The sequence below is a fragment of the Mycteria americana genome, chromosome 19, assembly GCF_035582795.1.
Source record: "Mycteria americana isolate JAX WOST 10 ecotype Jacksonville Zoo and Gardens chromosome 19, USCA_MyAme_1.0, whole genome shotgun sequence".
Lineage (NCBI taxonomy): Eukaryota > Metazoa > Chordata > Aves > Ciconiiformes > Ciconiidae > Mycteria > Mycteria americana.
Window position 1 is genome coordinate 6,654,178 of NC_134383.1, and position 23,244 is coordinate 6,677,421.

A 23,244-nucleotide genomic window follows, 5' to 3' on the forward strand; every position below is an offset into this window, starting at 1 on the left:
TCCTTGCTTTCACTTCCATGTCAGACACTGCAAGGAATACAGGCATTATTTTCAAAACCCTTTCCATTTCTTTTTAAGATCAAGTTTCTTTTGGAAGACAAGAGGAGCTTTAATTATTATTTTAATGTTTTTTGTCAGTTCAGGGATGTCCCACATGAAATGCTGATGAAAACACACCTGCAAAGGCAGAAGCTGCCATAAGGAGGGCCTAACCATTCACAAGCAAATGAACATCTCTGCTGGGACTGCTGTCAGACAGTGTTGGAAGGGAGGATGGGCTGAGGACACACAGACGAGCGCTCACGCCCTTGATACTCAACATGGGACAGTAACAGCACACCACCTCTGCTGTCAGTGTGTCATTTGCACTGCACATATAAGTAATCTCTACTTTGAATTAGATCCTGTATTTATTTGTTAAATGACCTTTAAGACAATTAAAGGGGATTTTTTGGCTTCTTAATGCAAGGAAACTGGCGTGGCAAAAGAATTCCAGAATGACACTCCAAATATCTCCAGAGAACTGAAAGGAAACAGGTAACACCTTTACTGTGACAGTCATATTGTTTCCTTCCTGTGCCTCAACAGTTTAGAAGATCGTCTTTTAGGAAGAAGAAAATTTATTTTCAGTGCACATTCAACCCTTCACTCTGCCCCAACACTGTCAATAAATATGCATTCTAATGATGGCATTAGTAATGATTCAGATCTAACACATCAATTCACGCATGCCATTAAAGACTCACCAAGCAGGAATGATTTTAAGTCTCTATGACAAGCGGAGAATCTGAACTAGAGATCTAGATCTGAAAGCACCTATACCTGATTACCACAATGCAGTCCCCAAAGATACGAGCAGAAGTTAACAACAAACCCTTCACATCCATGGCAGATTAAAAAAAGAAAAATCATAAAAACTTTATAACCACAGGTTCTAATTTTGTTCTGTTCCTCGCCCACTTCACACTGGCAAGCACATCAGACCTGGGATGCCCTGGTAAGGTAAGGGAGCCAGTAATTGAACTTCTTCAGGTTTTACAATTAATCTCCTGCAAAGTTCCTGGTAAATCTAGAATTTGATCCAAAATTTCTATCCCTCGAGAGCCTTTTATGAATTTAAAGGCATTTGGATCAGAATCTGTACGAGGACCCAGTCTTTCCAGAACAACATTAAAATAAAGTCAGCCACATCAGCTTGCTGACTTAAAGGGACACCGTTAAAAGATTTTTCATTATATCTAGGGCAGTAAATTAGTATTTTTGTTGAACATTAATTTAAAAAAAAAAAACCCACAGCTCAAACTCTCTTTTTATTGTCATTCATGCACAAACTAGCCAAGATCATAGTGGCTTATCATCATAAGCTTCAGTAGATGACTGAAGACTGCCATTTGACACATTCAGAGATAGCTTATTACACTCTAGCACCACAACAATGTCCCTTTACCTTTGGTAACAGTTTCCTTACAGTTTCAGGCCCAAGGAAAATAATGTCTCTTTCTTACCTGCTGGGTGGTGGCATCCTGTTGGACATAAGCCACTTGGGACGGATCTGTAAACAGAGTCTAGACAAAGTGAAAAAGGCTTATCAAACCAGCCTTGGGGTTTACTCCCAACTCACACAAAAATTACCCTGCCACCAAGAAATGATCCATATTCAATCCTTTGCTAACTTCTAACGTGCCTATTACCACAGCAGACTAATTCAACTTACCCATGTGAACCTACATGCATAGAGATTAAACTAAAATTAGGTAGTGCTCCGTAAAAAGAATCATATTTATGTGGCACTTTTCATCTATATAATTAGAAGTGCTTCAGGGGTTTGTTGGGTTTTTTTGTTTTGTTTTAAATACAGAAATCACTTTGTCAGTTGCTGATTTGATAAATTCTACAGAATGGAATTCAACAGCTGTATGAAAGCTAAATAATACTTCAGGGCAGGACAGAAGATGACTATTAACTTTATCTTTCCGCAAATTCACAAGAGAATTGCATGCAGAAGAAAGCAAGCATGCAGATATTAGGCATATCCTACATGTGAATTTGATACGGCCACGATGATGTTTTTTTTTAATTTCCTAGAAGACATGCCAACTCCAATATTCTTACAGTAGCCTGCAAGAACAGCCCTGATGGGAGGGCTTCCCCCTAGGAAAAGCAAGAGTCAGATGAAAACTGACTCAGTATTGACTGAGGTCAGCCTTGCTTACTTTGCCAACACTTGAAATACCTGAGCTTCTAGCAGTCTGGTTCCAACAAAATAAAGCATGGCATAATACAAATGCCATTAGCGCTTTGATAATTCCATCTCAGTTGCATAATAATGTCTTCATACTACACTTCTTTTGACAAAATTATAGTATTCAGAGTTTTGGAGTTACTTGGTCAGTAACTTCCTGGGAGATATCCTCTCAAAATATCTTATCCCAGAACATCCCACCGGGTAGGAATTGTTTTTACGTAACATGCGCGAGAGACACCACGCCGCACGAGGCTATGCCAGTGTTCCTGCGGGCGTCAAGTACGTGCGCTTTGTTGCATTGCTAATCTGTCCTGTCAGCAAAGACAATATAAAACACTCTTGACAAAGCGTGCCTGTTCCTCTTTTTTTATCTGTCCACACAGAGGTACAATTGCACACTATATTAACCCCATATAAACACATGCTGTCAGAGAATAAAAGCTATTTGATATAATTATGAAGAAGAAAGAGAACCTAAGTCTATAAAATCCACAACTTCTCTGAAGAGAGACTACAAAATTAGATTGAATACACTGAGATCCTCTGCAAGAAGACACAAGTGTTATTGCAACTATCAATTATGAGAACTGTACTATGCAAAACAAGGACTCTTCCAGAAGACACATAGATTGCTCTTAGCATTTACTGAATATAAGAGAGGCAGAATTTCTGGAGAGATTATCCGTGTCTTGGAAAAACACCTTTGATTTAATTATAATCTCGTCCACCTTCAGTGAAATAACCAGCATTTCATAATTCATAGCCTCGACATCCTTTGATTACCACATTTGCACATCAGACAAATGAACAGCATGAAGTCCCTGTTCAGCAACGGGCAGAAACAAAGCGTTAAGAGCAACTGCCTGCTATTTTCCAGTCATATCACTTGGCTGGTAGCTGGCTATAATCTCAAACAAGATCATTTCATTTTCTAGGTGCCAAAACGGGGTGGGCTCAGAACCACACATGCCTGCGTAGCTTCCACGGGATGGATGTAAACGAGCGTGTGCTCCGAGGTGTCCACGGAGGTGTAGGAGGTGCCATCCGCCGTGTAGACCACCTGCTGCGAGGGACGGTCCTGCTCATCACTGTACACAATCTGTGCCACTGTCCCCCCCTCAGGGACAAAGTGCACCTGGAAGAAACAAAAAACAAATCCTGTACTGAAACATATGCCTATGGGAAACAACACAAGACACACAGGTTGCAAGGTGCCTTGGGAAGCAGAGTGTACCTTGTGTCCCAACTACCTAGCCAATTGTTTTGAAAACAATAAACACCTCCCTGCATAATGCACATTTAAAATCTCAATGAATTATGCTAGCAACATAGAAATGCGGACATAAACTGCCATCAGTTTCTGGTTTTACTCTGCGTTTAACTCAAGACCTAACTGGTATAAAGGGCACCTTCCCATACTTAGTTCTTGCACAATGCTTTGAAAATTCATAAGAGAAAGAAAGTTCAGATTTGAACTGCTGTATCTATGGGATTTATTGGTATATTGTTTTCCTTTATTCTCATATTCCTTTCTGGATTTATGATAATTACTTCATTCAGCTAGTTCTGTAGTTGGAGGTAATTTTTTCTGTTTGATGAACGGCTAACAGAACCTATTAACTTCGATACTGCTTCAAGTAATAGTATTGCACCTATCATGAGGAAGCAATAGCGTATGTTAGATTGCTTCTCTGTAGTAGGTACAGACAGTATCAGTAGAAAATTCAACTGTTTAAACAGAGAAACATATAACTGAAAACATTAAGCAATGATTCCAAGGACTACTGGAACAAGTTATGTCTAGGGCAGCAGTTTAAATCCAAACAAGTTGATTTTGACAGAACATTATGATCATAGATGATGATCAGCAGCCTACCTCCAACAAGCTAGAATACTTAATTCCAGTAGCAATAGGAACACGTTTAGCTTTTGACACCCTTTACACGCTGAAAACCCTTTTCAGTGCATCCGTAAAATAGGACAGTTATCAGGAAACCTAGTTCTAGTATCCATATTCGCATAAAATGTTTTCACTTAAAAATATGTGAAAAAAACCCCTGTGGCATCATTTTATTTACTTTGTTTCACCTTTCAGCTTTTGTTTTAGAAGACACCTGGTACTCCCCTGCGGATGCTAACTGCTGATTCTGTACAATAAATCCTCATGCAAACACTACGGTAAGGATGCATGCAGTATTTCACATTTGGAGAGCACTCTGCAAATACTAATTAAGCCTTATAACTGCCATGTGCAAACAACAGTATGGTTATCCCATTGTATAGATAACGGAACACAGGCCATTGAAAAGCACCTTTCTTTGCAAATTTCAAAGCTGGAAATTACCAGGAGAGTCAGAATTTCTCAGCTTGTGGGTCAAATGACATGCAGCACCCTCTTCATAACATATTCAAAAGAATAAATCAGTTTACAGTCTTCTAGAAATTCTCAGCTGCACTGCCTCAGAGGCAGAGGGACTAGCTGCATACATCAGAGTCTGACTGTATTAGTCACTAACAATTAACATTTCTCCCTTTCCCACTACCCAGATGTCTGACTGGAAAAAATTATTCATACTACTTTCCCCAAGGTCCACCCACAGTTCCAACTGATTCGACTGATGCTATCAAAATGGGCTGCCACAGACCACAGATTTTGTTAATATTCATTAATCTGAACACTCTTTCACTTTCCCACGTGGTTATACATATATTTGGACACTGAAACTTCTATAGCCACTGGCTGGTTTCGTTTAGCTCGTTTCAGCTGTCTCTGTATTCACTGCTGCGGTTTGCACAGCTCACTTTCTGAAGCTTTAACCCGAAATCACCACAGGCATGTTTGTATTTCTCCTCAAATGAAACCTGAGTTTCCAGACTATAAGAAACAGTCAAATGGGAACGCCTGATTGCTAAGCCACCGCACCGAGCCCAATTCAGCCTGAGCAGAAAGCGAGAGCTCTGGAAGGCACTAGTCACCTGAGCAGTATTCTGTTCCTGCTCAGCAGAGTCAGCCCACACCTGAGGACTTTCCTCTTTTGAGTCCATCTCCTCCCTGCCGTGGTGCTCCATGAGGGGAGATCTCTACTGGAGGAATGTCTGGCTGAATAGATTCATCTGTTCACGGTGTTTCTACTTCCAGAAGACAAGGTGATCTTCAGTAACATGGCTACAAAAAAAAAAAAAAAGAAAGAAGAGATGGAGATATTAAAACAAGTGTGACACATGGAACAGAGGTACGAGGTATTATCATCAGCTACTGCACTACAGGAACACACTGCCAGAGTAAAGCAGGCTTGGCTTTACAAACATGTGCTTTCTCATTTACCATGCTCAAGTTCTGCTGTATAATACTTTCCATGTCCTATTAAGGAGGAAACAAGTCAACCATTGCTACAATTGCACTGAAGGATTATACTGAATGCCTCCTGCGCTGAAAAATTACACTGAGTTCCTCCTGCACTTCTTTCCTCGGCCACAGGCAGTCCACAAAATATTCTTCACATTGTTCTTCTGGCACCTAAAGGCCCAGAAAACAATAAACGATGCAGAAAATTGACCTTAAGCTTCCACAAGAAAACGCTACGTTCAGAGATGCATCACCAGTTTCTCGGTTCATCTGAAAGAGATTTTCTTCGAGAACCAACTGGCTTTACAACTACAGGCAGCTTTCACCTTGTACGAAACTGCAGTCCCAGTTGGTATTCAGGCAGTGTTACAACAGACAACTTGTAGAAAAAGAACAATGAAACTTAAACTCTAATTCACGCGAGCCTGAAGATCCTGATAAATTGCTTCCAAGCTAGGTTTTATTCACCTCTCGCAATTTTATTGGGGCCTCTCAATCTGCCATTGGGAATCTCAGAAGGATAATTTACAGCTCTGGTGATTGGTTTAGTCAGTGGTTCAGCACCTTCCCAATCCTTCATCTCTAAAGTCGTATTAAATCACAGGCCCTAGAATTAGCATGAGGCTGAGCCCATTTCATTTTTCAGCTCCTCCAATTAACTTTATTTTATACTCAGTGCCTCACTGGGCTGATCCAATGCCAGTACCCCGTCTGTGCACCAGGAAGAAAGCAGAAGGCTCCTTGCTGACGCTTTCATTCATTTGCATTTTAAATGCAAATTATTTTAGTCATAATTTATTCCCATAAATGCTAGCAGTTGGCTTGTCATTGACAAACTAAAAAAAAGATAAGGAGGGGAAAAAAAAAAAAGCAGCAGGCACTTTCTGCCTTCTGCTGATTTTGCCAGCAACAAGTAAGCTTTGCAGACCTGAGCACTGACTGTACCACTGGTCCTGGCCAGACGGTATAAATCAATAGTACAGAAGAGTCTCAGGCTAACGTCACTGAACTGCATGGTGGAAAAAAAATCACATTACTTCCACATATACAAAGAAAAACTGTGGGAAAGATATTTCTGGGCATCGCTAGACAGTAAGTCATGCCGCTATTGGTGACTAGAGCCTAGCATTTGCTTTCTCATGCCGAGCAACACGGTACACGCGTACCACGCGGTCCCCCACGCAAGCAGAGACTGAGGTGTGGTGCGATGGCTGTTCTGATTTCCTATCAGACCCATACATCCTTAGGTTCCTGGTTAAAGGAACAGAAATCCTATCTGCATTACTATTATTTGATACCAAACATCCAGAAAAAGCACTGAGGAGAAAAGGAAAAAAGAAGTATATGTACCTGCACACAACACTTTAGCTAGGGGATCTCCTTAGTATGGAAAAATGAAGTGCAGCAAACAATGATTAGGACTGATAAACACCAGCCTTGCTCTCCAGGTGTTGAAAGCCAGGGTCATTTACAAATAAATATTATTTTTATGTATATATATTACAGTGCAGACAAGCTCTGATATATAAATATCATCCATCCCTACATAGCAGCTTTCAGCCAGCTATCTCAAAGCTACTTGTTATGTTACTAAGGATTAATTCAGGGATTTTCTCATACCTAATCCTACCACTTTCACTGAACTCCATTGCTCATTTCATCAAGTATACGATCACCAAGAGGTCTAGAACTGCTTGTGTGAAACGTGACTGCATTTATGTCAGTCACATAATCTGAACAACAACTTCTACATAAAATTAAATGCCTATCCTGTTAATATTCTTCAGCTGGTTTATCCCAAACAGCTTTTTTTCTTGACTGTCATTATTAATCAAGAGCCAATTCAGGTAATTGCACTAACAATAGCCAGTAGTTTAATCAATTACCTAATTGCTTAGAAAAATAAAAATAAACATTAGAGGTTTCAAGTTTGGGTTGTTTGGGTTGTTGTTTTTGGGGTTTTTTTTGTTTTTGTTGTTTTTTTTTTTTTTAAGTATAATTATCCTGTTAGTAATAATGCAATTAAATTAACCAGTGATTGAATTAAGAGAAAGACACTGTTCTGGCTAATTCCACATGGTGCAACAAGTAGCAGAATTTTTGGCTGACCTTCCCTACCAGCAGATATTGGAGGTCTGAAGGAAGATGCTGACTCACTCCTGCAGACTCATTTTGGCACAAATAACTTACAACTTGAGTGGAAAGGAGACCAAAGGGTTCAGACAGGTCTTTAATAGACAAAACCGAGTATTAAGATTCTTATCTGCAAAAAAAAAAAAAAAGTGCCAAAAAGTTGGAAAAGAAAGCAGAAGACAGTCATTTCCAGTTTTACCATGGTTCTAAAAGTTAGCACTAATCTCGGATCGCAGGTTTGAGCCAAATTCAGTGGCTCAGTGCTGCAATTTCTATAAACGGTACTGTTACTGCTGTTCTTCACAGGAATGAAAAAAAATATACTGCTCATCCCAGCCAATTGTGTAGCAATAACAATCAGACACTATTAGGAGCGGCAGGATTTGCTCATGCTTTCAACTTCTGTACTTCGAAATACACCCTAGGATCTGCCCCTCTGGTATACATTCCTATCAAAGGCTGGATCTCCGTGAATTTTCATCATTTCTATCACCACCAAAATACACAGAAAAACATGTTTCCCTGGAAACGTGGATGTGCTGAGTGAGAAGACAGTGCAAGAGCAGACAGGCCATGTCCCAGAGAGGTCCCAAGTCCAGGCAATAAAGAGGGCCCGAGGCAGGAGCAAGCATTGAAATTTAGCTGGTACAAAAGCCAATAGTGAAACAAGACCTGCAGTTAAGGTCAGGAGCTGGAAAGCATGACCTGGTCCAAAGTCACTGACCACAAACTCCCAGGAAACACAAACACCTGAGTAAGTTTTCCAACTCTGATGACAGAAAAGACTGAAATAACTTTGCTCACTAGTCCTCCATAGGATGCTCTCCCTCATTAATCCTGCATGATCTTATTTTCTTCTTTAAATCCCCCTCTCAATATCCATTACAGCTGTGACACTGACAGCCACAGCGCCTCAAGATTTTAATGATTTCCCTGCAGTCCTCTCTCAGCAGCGATGTCTCGCTGCACAAGGAAGCGGCAGATGTCCAGCTCAGCACACAGCCACAATATTTTCTCAAATTAGCTGCAGACGAATAGTGATGAGTATGTTAGGGTATGTGGCATTTACACTAAGGCTGGTATAGCAATACCAGTTTGGGAGATATAGGTAAAGAAAATACTTAATTTCTCAAAGGGTCTAGCTGGAAGCTTTGTTGGTTTTTTTAGAAGAAATAAATGTAAAACTTTGGGCATAAGCATTGCCGAACAGCTGGCATGCAAGGGAACACTCTCTGCTTGCTCTCCGTACTGTTTGCCCACGGATTATCCTTTACAATTGTTGGGTTTTCTCCCCACATCTCACACGCATCAGACATTTTCAGACAAGCTAAATGGCAAGGCAAGCACCTCAAGGGGAAGTTCTGCTGCGTCCAAAGGACACACACACACACGTTACGAGGCCCATTGCCCAATATATCGACTGCAATTCTGTCGCTACCCCAACGCTTGCGTACGACCTCTTAAGCGGCATGCTCGTGAGCAGGAAGCAATGCCAACATGCGAGATGCTAAGCCACTTACAGAAACCGTGAAGACAGCCTTTTCCTCCCCAAAATAGCAGGCATGCCTCACCCCGTCCGTGCTGGGTGACGACACAAGCTGAAATGGGAATAGAGATAAATATAACCCAGTATCACTCCAGTACGTCAGCGGCAGGACGCAACGTGTCACATATGAAGTGAATCAAGATATAATGTGAATCAAGAACCCACAAAACTCCCATTACTTTAAAAGAAAGGCACATCTAAATTCAACACTGAAGTTACCTTGCACATACCCAAATTCTGGTGCACATCCTGGCACACAAAATATCTACTCCAGCAGAAGATAACCTCATTCTGACTCATGTTTGCTGGAGCTCTATCTGAGACAGCACCCATGGGTGCTGCCCTTGAGCTCCCTATGACGTGCCCACGTTTTTCACAGGTAGAAGCACGCTCAGAGTTAGGAAGCGACATTAGCGTGCAGCTGTGCTTATCTCTCAGCGAGGCTTATCAGTGCAGGAACAACCTGGTGCTAACCACAACTAGAAAGCATCCGATCTAGAGTGGGAGCGCGGTCAGCGGACACACAGGGCAGAACGACTATTCTCCTCCATGTCTGTGCACCCATAATATCCAGCTGTCTGCCTCATCAGCTAAGTGCAAGTACATTCACCACCTCTTCAAGACAAAACGGGTTCATTTCAGTATGCCGTTCACATTTACCTTCCTTTTCTCAACACCCTCTGGGGACCTGCTGGTGTCAGAGACCTATGGCCTTCCTCTTTAGTTCTTGCCTTTCACATCCAATCCAAAAATCTCATTAACAGCGAAGCTTCTCCTCTGCAGCTCCCAATGCCTGGGAAGTGTCTTTGTGTCATTGTCTGAACAGTTCTTCATCCTTTTGGAAATCTCACCTGAAAATTCCTTTTGACCACCGCGATACTCTCTAACCCCTCTCTCCTCTTCCTGCAGTATGTTGTTTTCTCTGAAGCTGTGTTATTAAATCAGCAGCTTTGCCCATTCACTGCATTCAGCTCCGGAGGATGAGAAAGCACTGCTCAGGGGCAAAGCGCCTCGTTCGCTATCCAACAGCAACGTCCTCATTAGCCTCGCTGTCCTCAGCAGAAGACACCCCACCCTCAGCCATCGCAGCACCCATGCCATGACACCTTGTAGGTGCACCCATGAGCCCTAACACCTAGGGAATGGGAACGAATGGTGCTTTAAGATAAAACCTTCAATAACAGCAAAGTCACTGCTATTTTGTATTTGGCGTGTAAGAATTTTTGACACAAGGTGAATGTAGTGAACTCATACAGTACTTCAGAAGAAAGCTCAGCTCTGAAATTCAGCGAAAAGCACTACCAAAAAAAAAAAAAAGGTAAACAGTAACCATATTTTCTTGGCATAACTGCTATTAAGGAATGACAATTTCTTTCAATGCTGGGACTACACAAGAAGATACACAGATAAAAACTCTGGGGACTTCATCTGCAGCAGCTCCTCCAAGTCTAACTAAGGACACTCTGCTGAGAAAGCACCCGAGCCAAACGTTCAGTTTTGTCCCTTCTCTGGGATGAGAAGAATGGGGGCATATTAAAGCTGGGCAAGGGGAAAAGTCCACCTCCCTGCTCAGGGAGCCATAAAGCCACTGCAGTATCTCAAATGAGAATCCACTTTACCATAATGGTGCATAAAACAGCTAATATGATTTACTCCCCAGTGTAAAAGAGGCTTGCATATAGATTGGGGTTCCCTGCAGCAGTAATAGCAGGGGCTATTAGCTTAATCCTTTAAGCGCTGAGCTCACTGACCACTCTTTTTCACCGCCAACCATATGCAAGGACAGCAAGAATTGTTACGAAAGGGGGTTTTTACGACTACGGGTCTTCCTCCAGCTTTTAATATGAAAATGATTTATTATGCTCAAAAGGAACATCACACATGTCTGCAAAAAGCTATATCCCACACTTAAGTTAATTACCCCAGCCTGCCTAGAAGGCAGAGTCGGTGCATTTCCTGAGATCCCTTGGCAAGAATACACTTTCATTGCAGCAAGAAGGTTTCTAACCTCATTGAGGACTGAGTCACGACTGCCGTCTCCTCCTCTGCATTCTCATCCATCAAAAGCACATATTGTTTCAAGGAACCCTGGCTCTGGGGCCTTTTGGCTGAATGTTAATAATCAGGTAATATATAACCACAATATTTATGTTTTACTGGCGAGTTAGAAATGGAAATCATACATGGTGCCCGGGCGGCTAAGATTATTTATTTCCACAAAAGGAAAAATGGCTTCAATTTATTTAGTCGTATAATAAATAGAACAGTTCAGCCAAACACAAACTCACTCTTTACTCAAATTGTGCGTAATGAAGCAATCTATCTATATCCTTATGGCACATCCATCATCAAAGCAACAATGAACTGCAAGAGATCTCTTAGATCTTCAAGGCCAGTTCTCCGCTACTGTGTCCAACCTGTGTCACAGTCCTTTTCCTAAAGGGACAGTGCCCAAGCACTACAGGTGAGAGCGTGACAGTCTGGTGCAACTATTCTCTCACAAAGTATCAGATAAGGAGCTGAAAGTCTGACTGTTTCTACTACAAAATACAGGAGATAAACAAGCGCTCCAAGTGAGCCCCAAGAGGAGAGGTTAACATCCTCCTGGGGCATTACCATGGGCTGGGCTAGAGACCTCCTCAGAGATGCAGTTCCCGCTCTAAGGACATCTCTGTTTCTCTGTTTAGTCCTAATTCTTGCATAACCAAGTGTTCCTCACAATATCTGTCCTTTACCTCCGAGTGGGCGAAGAGACAAGTTAATTACATGTTCGTATATGCACGTGCTCTTCTTGGTCACCACCGTTTGCTCAACATCTACATATCCACTCCAGCAACTAATTTCTTCCTCCCATCCTCAGCTTCCTGCATGCGTGACCACGTTCTTCACATCGTCTTCTTTCAAATGTTACATACTCTGAAGTCCCTATGATATCATCGTCCGTTACTATCTTGCACTGCAATTCTCAGGCTCCAGCTGCTTGAGGCAGTGACCCTGTCTACTGAATTGATTTGGTTTATAAGTGATAGAGGGAGAAGTACGATAAAGTAAGAAAACAGGCAAAATGCGTATTTACAGTACAATACGACAAAAAAGGAAAATAAAAGGTCTGTGTCCAAACCTGTGCTACAGCACTGCATACGCAACCTTCAAGAAGGCACTCTCGAGTTTTCCTGAAAGAAAACAAAACCGTACCAACACCACCACATCCCTCTATCCCCCTCCAGCTTCCTTTTGCCATCTTTTTTGTCTCCTATCCCTTCTCTTGCTCAGGCAACTCTTCCCAAAGCTACCATCAATTAGAGAAGGAGGTTGTTCCCCTACAAGCGGATGGCGCTGCTTCTTCCCTCCCTCTCCCACCCCTCTGCATCTCTCCTCTGAATTAAATCACCCCTCTACTTCAAGCTCTTAAAATTCAAAAGATAAAACTACCTTGCTTCTGCACATAAAAAAACCCCAGCTTGTCTCTTTCAGAATAGCTGCTTCTCTGAAGTACTACAGGCCACAGACAACAAATTAGGCTATCTGTACATTAAAACAGGTGAGGACTTAACACATAACACCAGTTAAGGGCTACAACACAACTTCTATTTCTGTGTGTTTTACTAGCATGAAATAAAAGTGACAAACAGACCCGATCTCATGTTTAAGTCAAAACAAAATTCACAATACTAAAACAGCCTCTGTAATTAGCTACACTTACAAGTCAATTAAAATTCAGTTTACACAGCTGACAGCAGCTGCAGGTGGTCAGAAACACACTCGAAGTAGCTGCTGACTGCAGAGCAAATTACCATAAGAGAGCTCATCCAGGGATTTTCTTTGCAGGTTAGTAAAGGTGCCAGAGGAGAGCAAGCAACAACACGTACCAATTTCTCTCTAAAAACAAATTGTCAATTATTCCGTCAGATAGTTACAATTGCATCAATATCTCATCCTATGACCAAGGTAATAAAGCTGTCGTCATTTTAAACACCTAACACAGAAGAGAAGCATGCATACAGCAAAGTGCCAAAAAGCATCATCACAATTTGGGAGATAAGTTCTCCATTTAAGGACTGGCTCGAGAAATACACCCTCTTACTTTTTTTTTTCCCCCTAGAAATGAAGGCATTAGAAAGCTTGAGACTGCCAATTACTTTATTTCCACAAAAGACCCAAAGAACCCTCTTGTAAAATCAGTTGATGATTTGTTAGCATTTCAACATCTAACTTAACCAATAAGAGGATAAAAAAAAAGATAATTCAATCATTGAAAAAAATAACAGAAGAAAGCTCAAGTTCAGAATAGTCTCTATTCCCACTGAAACTCTGAAAGAGAAACATTAATACGCATCTTATAGACACACAGCTTTGTGCTTGTTCATTCTTTAAGGGCCTGTAAGAACCACAAATATATCAGTAATACACTAGACAGGTTGGTGCACAGATACCAAAAAGCGCATCACAAATACTGACCCGTTCAGTTCTCTCAGGACTATGAAGCTCAGTAGCCTAAACCAGGTTTTTAAGTCTGATCTACAGACCCCTGCAAGACCCCTTCTGAGGGTCTGCAATGAGCAGTTGAGAAGTAAAAGATGTGTCCGTGCATAGCTTGAAACGTCTCATACAGGGAAACTAACCCTATAAAGGGCGAGTTGTCCCTTTAGGATGAGTAGCTCAGACAGACAGACCACCAGGACCTCATTCTTCCCTTCCAACTTAATGATTTAACAAGCTCCCATTAACAGTTTTTTAATGCAACTGTGGCACTGGAAGGGGGATGCGACAACTCAACACCAAAACGTAGGTAGCAAGAGGTCTGCAAGGTCAACAAGCCACATGCTACAACCGTATCTCAGACCACAAGAATGGGCGTATTTGGCAGAGGCAACCACCACCACTGGCACAAAGACCAACGGAGCCGCGGCAAACACCACAGCTTGCACTTGCAGAAGCTGCTTCTGCTCACACATGGGCCTTCCCTTTCCATTCAGGCCCTCAATGGATGGAACCACCTCACACGGTGGGAGCCAGCACAAGGCCTGAACCCACCAGCCTGGTCCTGCTCTGGCACAAGCCCCATCCTGGCACCTCATGGTAGTGGAGAAAGGGCTGCCTCCCCTCCACACCAAGCCCCGAGGCCACCCAAACCGCAGCCTTTTCCCTACTGGGACTGATATTGGTGCCCTAAGGGCCCCCAAGCAGCACCCTCGGACGGCACCAGACCCCACAGGGACAGCAGCCCCCTTCCTCCCCTCAGTTCCTCTCAGGCCAGACTGCAGGTCCTTCCCCACCCGCTCCCCCTTATATACCCTCCGCGCCCCACCACCGCCATTCACAGCAGCCAATCCGGGGAGGGGGTGCGACGCCCCCTCCCCTAACTAGGCCAATAGGAGGCAGGGGCGCGAGGCACGCGGCCAATCAGGAGGCGCAGGTGCCCCCCCCTCCGCTTCCCGCCACCGCTCCCCGGTGTGAGAAACCACCGCGCCCCCCCCCCCCCCCCCGAGAAAGCGCGAGGCGCCATCAGCCCCCCGTTAGGGCGCCCAACGGTCAGTCGGCCCCAACCACTCCGGCCCTGGGGGGGGGGGGGGAGGGGGCTGTCGGACGCGGCGGGCGGGCAGAGGAGAGAGGACGGCCCAGCAGCCGAGGTTTAGGGAGCTGGTCTAACCACGGGGCGAGGGGAGCGAGCGGCCCATAGTAAGGGGGGGGGGGGGTCTGAGGCGCCCACAGTACTTGGGGGGGGGCGGAACAAGATGGCTCCGGCACCCCCCCGCCACTGAGGTGCCGGGGTCCGGACTGTACCATCCAGGGAGGGGGGGAAACAGGGGTGGGGGCAGCCCCTTCTTCCTCTGTCCGGGGCGGGTGGGGGATCCCGGCTGGGGCGGGGAGGGGGGGGGAAGCGGACTGTACCTCTTCCGCGGGGGGGGAAGGGGAATGACTGCGCCCTGCTCCCCCCCCCCCCACTCGCGGAAGCGAACGGTTTATCCCGTCCCCAGCACTAAGGAGCCGCCAGCTCCGGGCGCCATCTTGGGTGCGACTAAAACAACAAGTCCAAAACCCCCGGCGGGTCCCCGCGGTGCCCCCGGATCGGGCTTCCCTCCCGGACCGTCCCATCGCGTTACCTGTGGGGGTCCCGTGCGGGTGCCGCGTCCCGGCCGCCGCCGCCGGCCCCGCTGCGGCCCCAAACCCCCCCACCTGTCCTCACCTCACAATGGTAGCTGCAGAGCGGGAGGGGGGGCGGCCACCCGGACCTCATTACCATAATCTGCCTGGCAACAGGCCGCGGCGCCGCACGCTGATTGGCTGAAACGCCTCCGCCCGCGAAGATGGGGCACAAAAGTCTTCAAGAAAAGACTCGGAGGGCCAGGTCAGGGGGCCGGGGAACAAGGGGGGGGCCCCGATCCACGGGGAGGGGAGGGGGAGGGGACCCCTGCCCGGGCCTTTACTCCCCCCCTCGGGTACCCGCGTCCAATCAGAGCGCCGCTCTCATCCCCGCTCCGCTCCGCCGGGTGCCTTCCGGCCAATCAGAGCGCGCCTCTTATCGCGGCGCTCCGCCCCCTGCTGGGGGAGGAGGTGTGGGGGGGGACGCGAGCAGCGCCCCCTGCTGGGAGGGCGGGGGAGGGCGGGGCGGGGCGCCCCCTGCCGGCGGGGAGGAGCGAGGAGGGGGGGCGGTCTCCGAGTGACGCGCAGTGATTTAGCGGGGCGGGGGGCGGCCGGGTCGTGTCCCCCCCCCTTTTACACGGCAGGGAGGGCCGGGTCCACCTCCCTCGCCCCGCTGGATAAGGAGGTGAGCCCGAAATCCCTCCTGGGCTTCTGTGCCGCATCCGCCTGGCTCCCAGCCGCGATGCTCCGCAGCCCCTTCCGCCCCCTCTCGCAGTATAATTCTCTGAAAGCGTGTCAAAAATAGCGGTCCAGCGGGCTTCACTGTCATTTTACTTATATACTTACAAACTGAAAGCTGAAGCAAGAGCTATTCATATCTGTCGAGGGTCAGCCCATGAGGAAATACCCCCAAAAGGGCTCCTTCTGCCTAAAGGGACCCAGACTGGCACTGGCATTTCTTGTTTTTCTGTGTCCAAGTCCTAAATGTCAGCTCAGAGAAAGATAATAATTACTATTGTTCAGAAATTTAAGTAATTGGTCATTCCAGTGGGGTTATTGCTGTACTTTTGTTGCTGCTCATCTTAAAGAGGTGTTTGTATTACAGTGCCATGGAAAAAATACTGCTTTTCTTATCCCTTATTTGTGATTAGCATACTCTCAGAAAGCTATTTGATGTAGTAGTTCAGCAGATATTTCTTAAATAAGACAGTCTCTGTGTTTAGTACCTTTTAAGTTTATTCCAAATGGCTTCATGAACTGTGTGTGTGCGTTGTACATAATAAACACTGTTCCACTGAAGCGTGGGCAGCTACAGATCCTGCAATGAGCTATTAGGGCCAATTGACCCAAACCCCAGTAAGAGAGAAAGGGTAAATTTTCATTAAAGATGAATCACTGCTTTTACCAAAACTGATTCTGCTCATTCTCTGCCCTAGGAGAATAGCGAGAGGGTCTGATCTTGGTGCAGTTAAGCTTACTTCTCCCCTAGGGCTGTCTTTTTAAAGCCTGATCTAGTCTTACAAATTAAGAGGCACAGGTGTATATTGAAATCATCCCCTATTGTACTGACCTGTCTCTTCCACAAGCAATCAAGATAAAAAGAGCTGTGAATTTTCCAACTTGCACTTCGTAACTTAACCTTAAATTGTTAGAGAAGAAAGAATTTTACAACCGAAGTGAGCAGAATTAGTTACCCACTTAGGAAAAGTACATTGGGCTTCCCCCCCTAGTACTGCTCAATTCCTCTGGGCAGTTCTCTTAACTGGAATTATAAAAGTTAGAGTCAATTTATTCCTCTATCCTACAGAAACAGTCTTGATTTCATTATACCATGCCAAAATGTTGGGATAACAAATAGCACAAGGAAAACTGCTTTATTTCCCATATGTCTTAACAGCATTTTGTATTCATTTAAAAAAAATAATCAAAGCATTTTCAAAGCATTGTATTTTTATTTGGGATTTCCAAGAGTCTCCCTAACATTTTGAAGACTTACCGACTCCGAGACAAACACGCTATTGTGCCATGTTTTCATACAAATACGTGGTTCTACAACTGGGCGCAAAACAGTGCAGGACCTGAGGGGTGTCCTTTCCTGGTACGTGCCTCATGCTCTCAAAGTTATTCTAGAGGTTTGGGGTTTGTTTTTTATTTTTTCCCCTCTTAGCTCAGAAGGATGGATTCAGTGCAAGTGTACAGTGGATGCAACAAGCTGCCAGATGCAGAGAAAGCACGCTGGTCTAATTCATCATCTGCAGTATCTGGAATCTGATGTAATGCCTATTGTATTTCCCACATTTAATGTGTTGTTTCTGGTACTCCAGCACAGGCTTTGTTTTTTCCAATAGCCTCTTGCTGTCAGGGAGAGAGAAGCCTTCACATTATTTATTTCTTTCTAATCTTCATAGTTCAAATAAGCTCTATAAAATAATTTCCTATATTGTCTGGAACAGTGCTGTAATCCTTCGTCGAATCCTCCTTTTTCTCCCCCCGTCATGTCCTGGGTCATCAGATCTGTATCATCTGTATCTCCTTCCTTGCCTCATCTCATTTGTACACTGCTGTTTCAGCACTGCCTCTGCTGCATGTGTCCCATCTTGCCCATTGTCTCTCTTCCCTGTGGCCACTGCAAGGCTCATTTTGCCAGACCACGGCACCGTCTCCCACATCGAAGCGCGTGTACTGACATCCTCCCAGCAAGGCCCATTTTCTGCCTCATTTCAGGTTCCAGGTGGAAAAGCATACTGCAACCTCACTCCATTTCATTTACTTGCAAATATCTTTTTGACCTCTTTCACTTGAACCTCTTCATCTGTTCCCTTCACCTAGTAAAACCACTGTCACAAACCTTTGCCTTAAAAACAAACCTCCTGGACCACAGTCCCCTAAAGCTGCTCACCAACCCTCCATCTTTCAGACCTCCTCAAAAGCTTCTCCATTCTTTTTCCTGTCTATACCTCTTTGCTTCTGCTTTTGTTGGGGTTATTTGATTTTTGTCTTCATGACATTATCCCATTTTGAGAAGCATGTAGATTAAAACATGACCAAGAAAAACACTCAAGTGCTGTAAACTCATTTGAGTTATAGAAGCAGACGATGCCTCGCTGGCCCTGTTGACCTCCTGGACTCCATCTCTGCATGATAAGTAGGTACTTGCACCTAGATTTCCAAATTAAACTGTGCACAGAATTGGCCTATGCATTGTGGTACCCATCTAACTTCCCTTGTGCAAGTCAGCGGCTAGCTATGATTTAAAACACCAATCTAGAAGATGGAAAAATTCAGCTCTCTCCATGTTTCTGTTAGAACCTGCTAAATTATAATACAACTGAAATGTAATTACTTTACATCCTGCACAGAGAATACAAAACATGGTAAAGGTAATGATATGAGTTGACTCATTTAGAGCAAGCCAGAATAAATTTCATTAAGATGGCCTCATGTAAAACACATACATTTTGGTTCTCAGGGTCATTTCCCCCCCAAGAAAAAGTTTAGCTAGTTTTTTTAAAGAAGCTGAATTAATCCCCTTCTACTGCAAGGAAAGGTTTGACTAAAAGAAGTCTGGGGGTTAGTGTGTTTCAATAGCATCTACCTAATAATCTCAAAATTTTAAGTGATTTTATTTCAAACTAAATGAAAAACATACCATTAGAGAAAGCATTTTGTCACATACATTCACTATTGGCTACCCTTTTGCCTGATCTGTACCCACCCAAATGGCATTTATCCCCCAATATTTAGTAAGAAATATAGGCAACAGGCATAGTAATAAGTGAGGGAACAATCCACACAGGCCCCTGTAATCTTTACTGTGCATTTGCTAAGAGGTGCATCAAGTCATAGGAAACAGAAGCTTTTTCAGTTCACCGTGAAAACCTATTTAGCAAAGCCATGCTGTGGTGTAGGGATGGGAGAAGCGAGTTCCAGCTGCAAAAATGCCTGCAGGGAAAACACTTTGCCACTCACACACCACTATCTCCCTGACTCCATTATAACAATATTTATTAAGGCGGCTGCTGCTTCTGATGGTGTCTCGAGATCTTTGGGTTTAGGGGAAGATAGAAATCAACCAAGAGAGTTTCATGTTTCACAAGTTTTGATGTGAACTGCCTGTTTGCAAGCTTTTCTAGGGTGAGAAAAATAGTTTTAATTCTTCTTGCACACAGCTGCTACTGTGGAGTTCTGGCCCTAAAGCAAGGGAGCCAGGTGGTTGTCGTACTAGTGAGTGTCCAAGCTCACAGGCTATGGCAAGCACGGGAACACCGACGCAGCAGAGTTGTTCTTTGCATTGCAAGGCTGCTTAATTATTGGAGCATTTCCCAGAAATCTGCACTGGGCAGATGTAGTTCAACTTCAAATCCAGGTCAACTGCTCCTTCATCTGGGGTTACTCTTTAGTTACATGCATTTCTTCCCTGGGAAAGATGTTCAACCATGATTAACCTTACAGTACTTAACTGAAAGTACCCAACTTTGTTGGCTGATTTTTTCACTCAAGTTCAGGTGTCACCACTATCCAGTTCTGGCTATGGAGAAGCATTGTCATTAGCAGGAAATAATTGGTGCATCAACTGCAAAGTAAACATAAAGGCTGTTTGGGTTTCCTCTCCATTAAGCAAGCTGGGATAACTCAGAAATCTCTTAGCAACGCTTTTTGGTATTTCTGAGTTTGCTAGAAAGTTGAATAGTCTATTAAAATTAGTCCTGGATCTAAGCATTATAATGAAGTCTTTAAAAAATCATCATAAAGACTTACAGGATTTAAAGGATTTTTAAGTTTTCTAGAAAGCTTCCCTGTCTCCAGCCCTGGGAAAGGACTTGTTAATGCACATCCTTTTGATAGTTGCTTTCAAAAAAGTGATGCTGAGATGATAGAGTCAGTCTTACCCAGCCTCTGTTAGCAAAGAAGGGATCTTCAGAGATACTACTCCTGCTTCTGGATATACTTAGTAGATAAAGAAGAGAGGCAACATGGAAAAAAGTTCAGTAATAACTTATGGTAGATGTTTAAACAGCAGCCACATTTAAAAAGAAACCATATTTTATGATCTAATTTAGTATATGTGCCAGCCATACACTCTGTTTATCTGGGCTTTTTATAGAACAGCAAAAACTCAGTTTTCCCCTAGCTGGGAAAACTCAGTATTATTTTTCAATACATATTGAGACAAAGATATTTGTATCTGTCAGATGGCCAGTCTTCCTCCTTCCCCAGAAGTTAGAAGTTAAGAAATCCAACCTCCTCAGGGATGTAGGAGCTGGCAGGAGGGCTTCCAAGCCACTGAGTCCTCTCCATCACAGTACATAACCTGAGCAGGCTTTCTCTTAGGAGAGACTGAGACTTGTTTCTGCAGCCTTGAACAAGAGATTAAAAATGTCACTGAAAACAAGTTTTTTTTCCAAGGCCCATTTGTACTTATTTGTTTTTATGCCAATGTTTTTATGTAGTTTAAATCACAGATTTTTTTTCTTCCCCCAGTGTTTACTCTCCTGATATATTTATAGACAGCAGTCATAGTCTCTCCTGAAGTTTATTTTGTTAGGCTAAGCAAGCCACATTTCTTTCATCTTCTTCTGTTTAAGACATTCCTCATTCCCCCATCTGTCTTACTAGCCCCTCTGCTGGAGCAGGGCAACAGGGTATTTACAAAAAAGGTTTCATCTTACATGATGCATTTTCTTAAAGCAATTTTAGAAGTGTTCTTGATTTCTAAGGGTAAAAAAACCCCTTCCTCTAGGAAAGTCTCCAGCTTTTCTCCAGAAGTCTGGATCTCTAAATTTGTAAAAATACTTACCAGTTACAGTCTCAGCCTTCAGCACCTGAAGAAGATGATGAACAAGGTTTATCTGGAAAGGGTAGACAGGGTCATTTTAAGAATTCAGGTCATCAGGCAAGTTCAAGAGGATGAAGCAGGTCTGAGATCCAGATGGGAATTAAATCTGCAGGTCACAATGCAGCCTAGTGAGGGCAATCAGGATTAGAGAAAAACCCAGTAATCACTTACTAACTCTATAGCAATGAGATAGACTCAAGATCAAGCTGGGAAGCAAGGCTGAAGATCCACAGCCAAACCTCAATGCTTCTCTAGAATCATTCAGACACAGAATGAGGTCCCAGGGCTCGGCTTAAATAGAGCTCCTGGGCCTGTGGGTGGAGGCCCCAGGTGAAGCTGTTCAGGATCAGTAAGATTTATTACTGGCCTCAGGTCCCTGGCAGGGTCCTACATTGCTGTCTGGTGCTGCAGGTAAAGCTTTGTCCTTACAGCAGCTCTGGTTTTAAGCAAAGTAGGATGTTGGGTGTTTTTTCCTGAAGTTTTGCTTTAGGGTCTGTTTTAAATGTGATGCTTGTGCTGTTACCTTATGCATTAAAAGCTTGTGGGTCTGGTTCAAAAAAACAGCTTATAATTTTAGAGATGGTTGTGTGCTTTATGTTTTTTTCTTCCTGAGTTTTAAGTCTTTACTTCCCCTACTTCCAATTTTTTCCCCAATCTTTTATCATAACAATTAGAAAGTTAGACTTTCATCTCCGAACCTTTCCCAGAGGGTTCTGGGATTTTGTGGTTAAGTGTAAGGGAAAAACAACCTTTGCAACATTAGTAGAGTTGCATCGCTATCAACATCTCTGGCATAGGAGACTGCAGTGTCCTGTTCGAGTACCTGACCCTGGAGCGGGAGCCGTGCAAGCGGTGTGGGGCTGTATTGATTTAGATGTCATTTTGGATTGCATTCAAAATATTTTTGCAGAGCAGTTCTTTGCAGTTGGAGGTGTCCTTCAAGAGGATAGTTGTCTCTGTAGAAGAGAAGTGTTTACTTTAGTGACTGATTAGTTTAAAGGAGGGGATGTTTGGAAACTAAACTGAGTTTGAAAGGTGAGTATATTCCACCCACGCTGTAGACTGACACCTGACTGCCTTTGAAAACAAGTGTCTTAAGAAAACAGTAGGTATCAAATGGAGTAAACGTATAGCAAGTGCCAAGATTTGTCAGTGAGTTCGATGCTGCCGTATCTCTAAAGCTGACAAAAAGAAAATGGTATCATCTGCGACAGCCATTAAGAGTGAAGCCGCAGCCTCTGCCCTGGTGCAGATGGCTACAAATGAAAAACTCCCGCTGCCAGCCAGACAGGAAAAACATGAAAATTTGCTGTGCAGAGGAAAAGCGCAGAGCTGCCCAGAGCAGGGAATTCTGGCAGATCCCCTGCTGTGCTTCAGACAAATGACACCGGAGGAAGGATGCAGATACTGTAGGCTATGAAGAAATAACACATCAATCTGCTTCCCTGAAATCTTTCAGTGAACAGAACATAACCCAATTATTTTGAGCCAGTCTCATTTTTTTTTTCCCCCTTTTTTTTTTCCTGCAGGAAATACTCCTGGTTGGCAAAGCTCATGTGATGTTATTCAGGTGCACCCAAATGTTATGTATTCCAGGTGTGCCCAGGCACCTGGCCAGCCCGACCCAAAACAGAGGCGTTTTCTTCAAAGCAGTGGATTTACATGGTAAGGTGAGAGCATTCTTTCAAACACAGCTGTGACAGTCCTTAGCATTTCTCTGTTATTACAGAATTGTTCAACTGTTGCTTTGAACTCTTGTAACCTCAGCCTGCATACAGTGGAAAAATTCAGGATTTGCTTGCCTGAGCATGAGGCTGCAGTTCACAATAAAATATTTGCTGCAGTTCCAGCTGAGAGTGCTTGTGTGTCCTGCGTCATGTTAGGTTTGCTCTGCCTTAATTTTGCAGGGACCCTTCCGGAGCTTTGCTTCAAGAATTTTGCTGTCAGAGTAGAATTGATATTTCCCAGTGCTCTAAAATTCATTTGCTCGGGAAGACTGTCTTTAAAGCTAATACACTACAGTGGGAGCTCAGGTAGGATCTGGGCTGTAAGTT

General features: G+C 43.9%; 1 protein-coding gene across 12 annotated transcripts in view; it reads right to left on the minus strand.

The window, feature by feature from the left end:
- The window catches only part of PRDM10 (PR/SET domain 10), a 46,873-nt gene extending 31,234 nt beyond the window's left edge, over window positions 1-15,639 (minus strand). For 3 of the 12 annotated variants that reach the window (XR_012778428.1, XM_075521377.1, XM_075521368.1), the window contains exons 1-4: window positions 15,375-15,638; window positions 5,222-5,411; window positions 3,216-3,380; window positions 1,506-1,565 (exon numbers count right to left, since the gene is read on the minus strand). Coding sequence is in view for 10 of the 12 variants with exons in the window: in XM_075521377.1 (XP_075377492.1) it covers window positions 1,506-1,565; window positions 3,216-3,380; window positions 5,222-5,314 (318 nt within the window). In the remaining 2 variants the exon portion in view is untranslated. Of the gene's footprint in view, window positions 1-1,505; window positions 1,566-3,215; window positions 3,381-5,221; window positions 5,412-7,700; window positions 7,925-12,391; window positions 12,444-12,973; window positions 12,994-13,064; window positions 13,150-15,374 lie in introns of those variants that run through there. The other 9 variants (XM_075521378.1, XM_075521376.1, XM_075521370.1 and 6 more) reach the window with 8 other exon arrangements.
- Window positions 15,640-23,244: the final 7,605 nt, after the last annotated feature.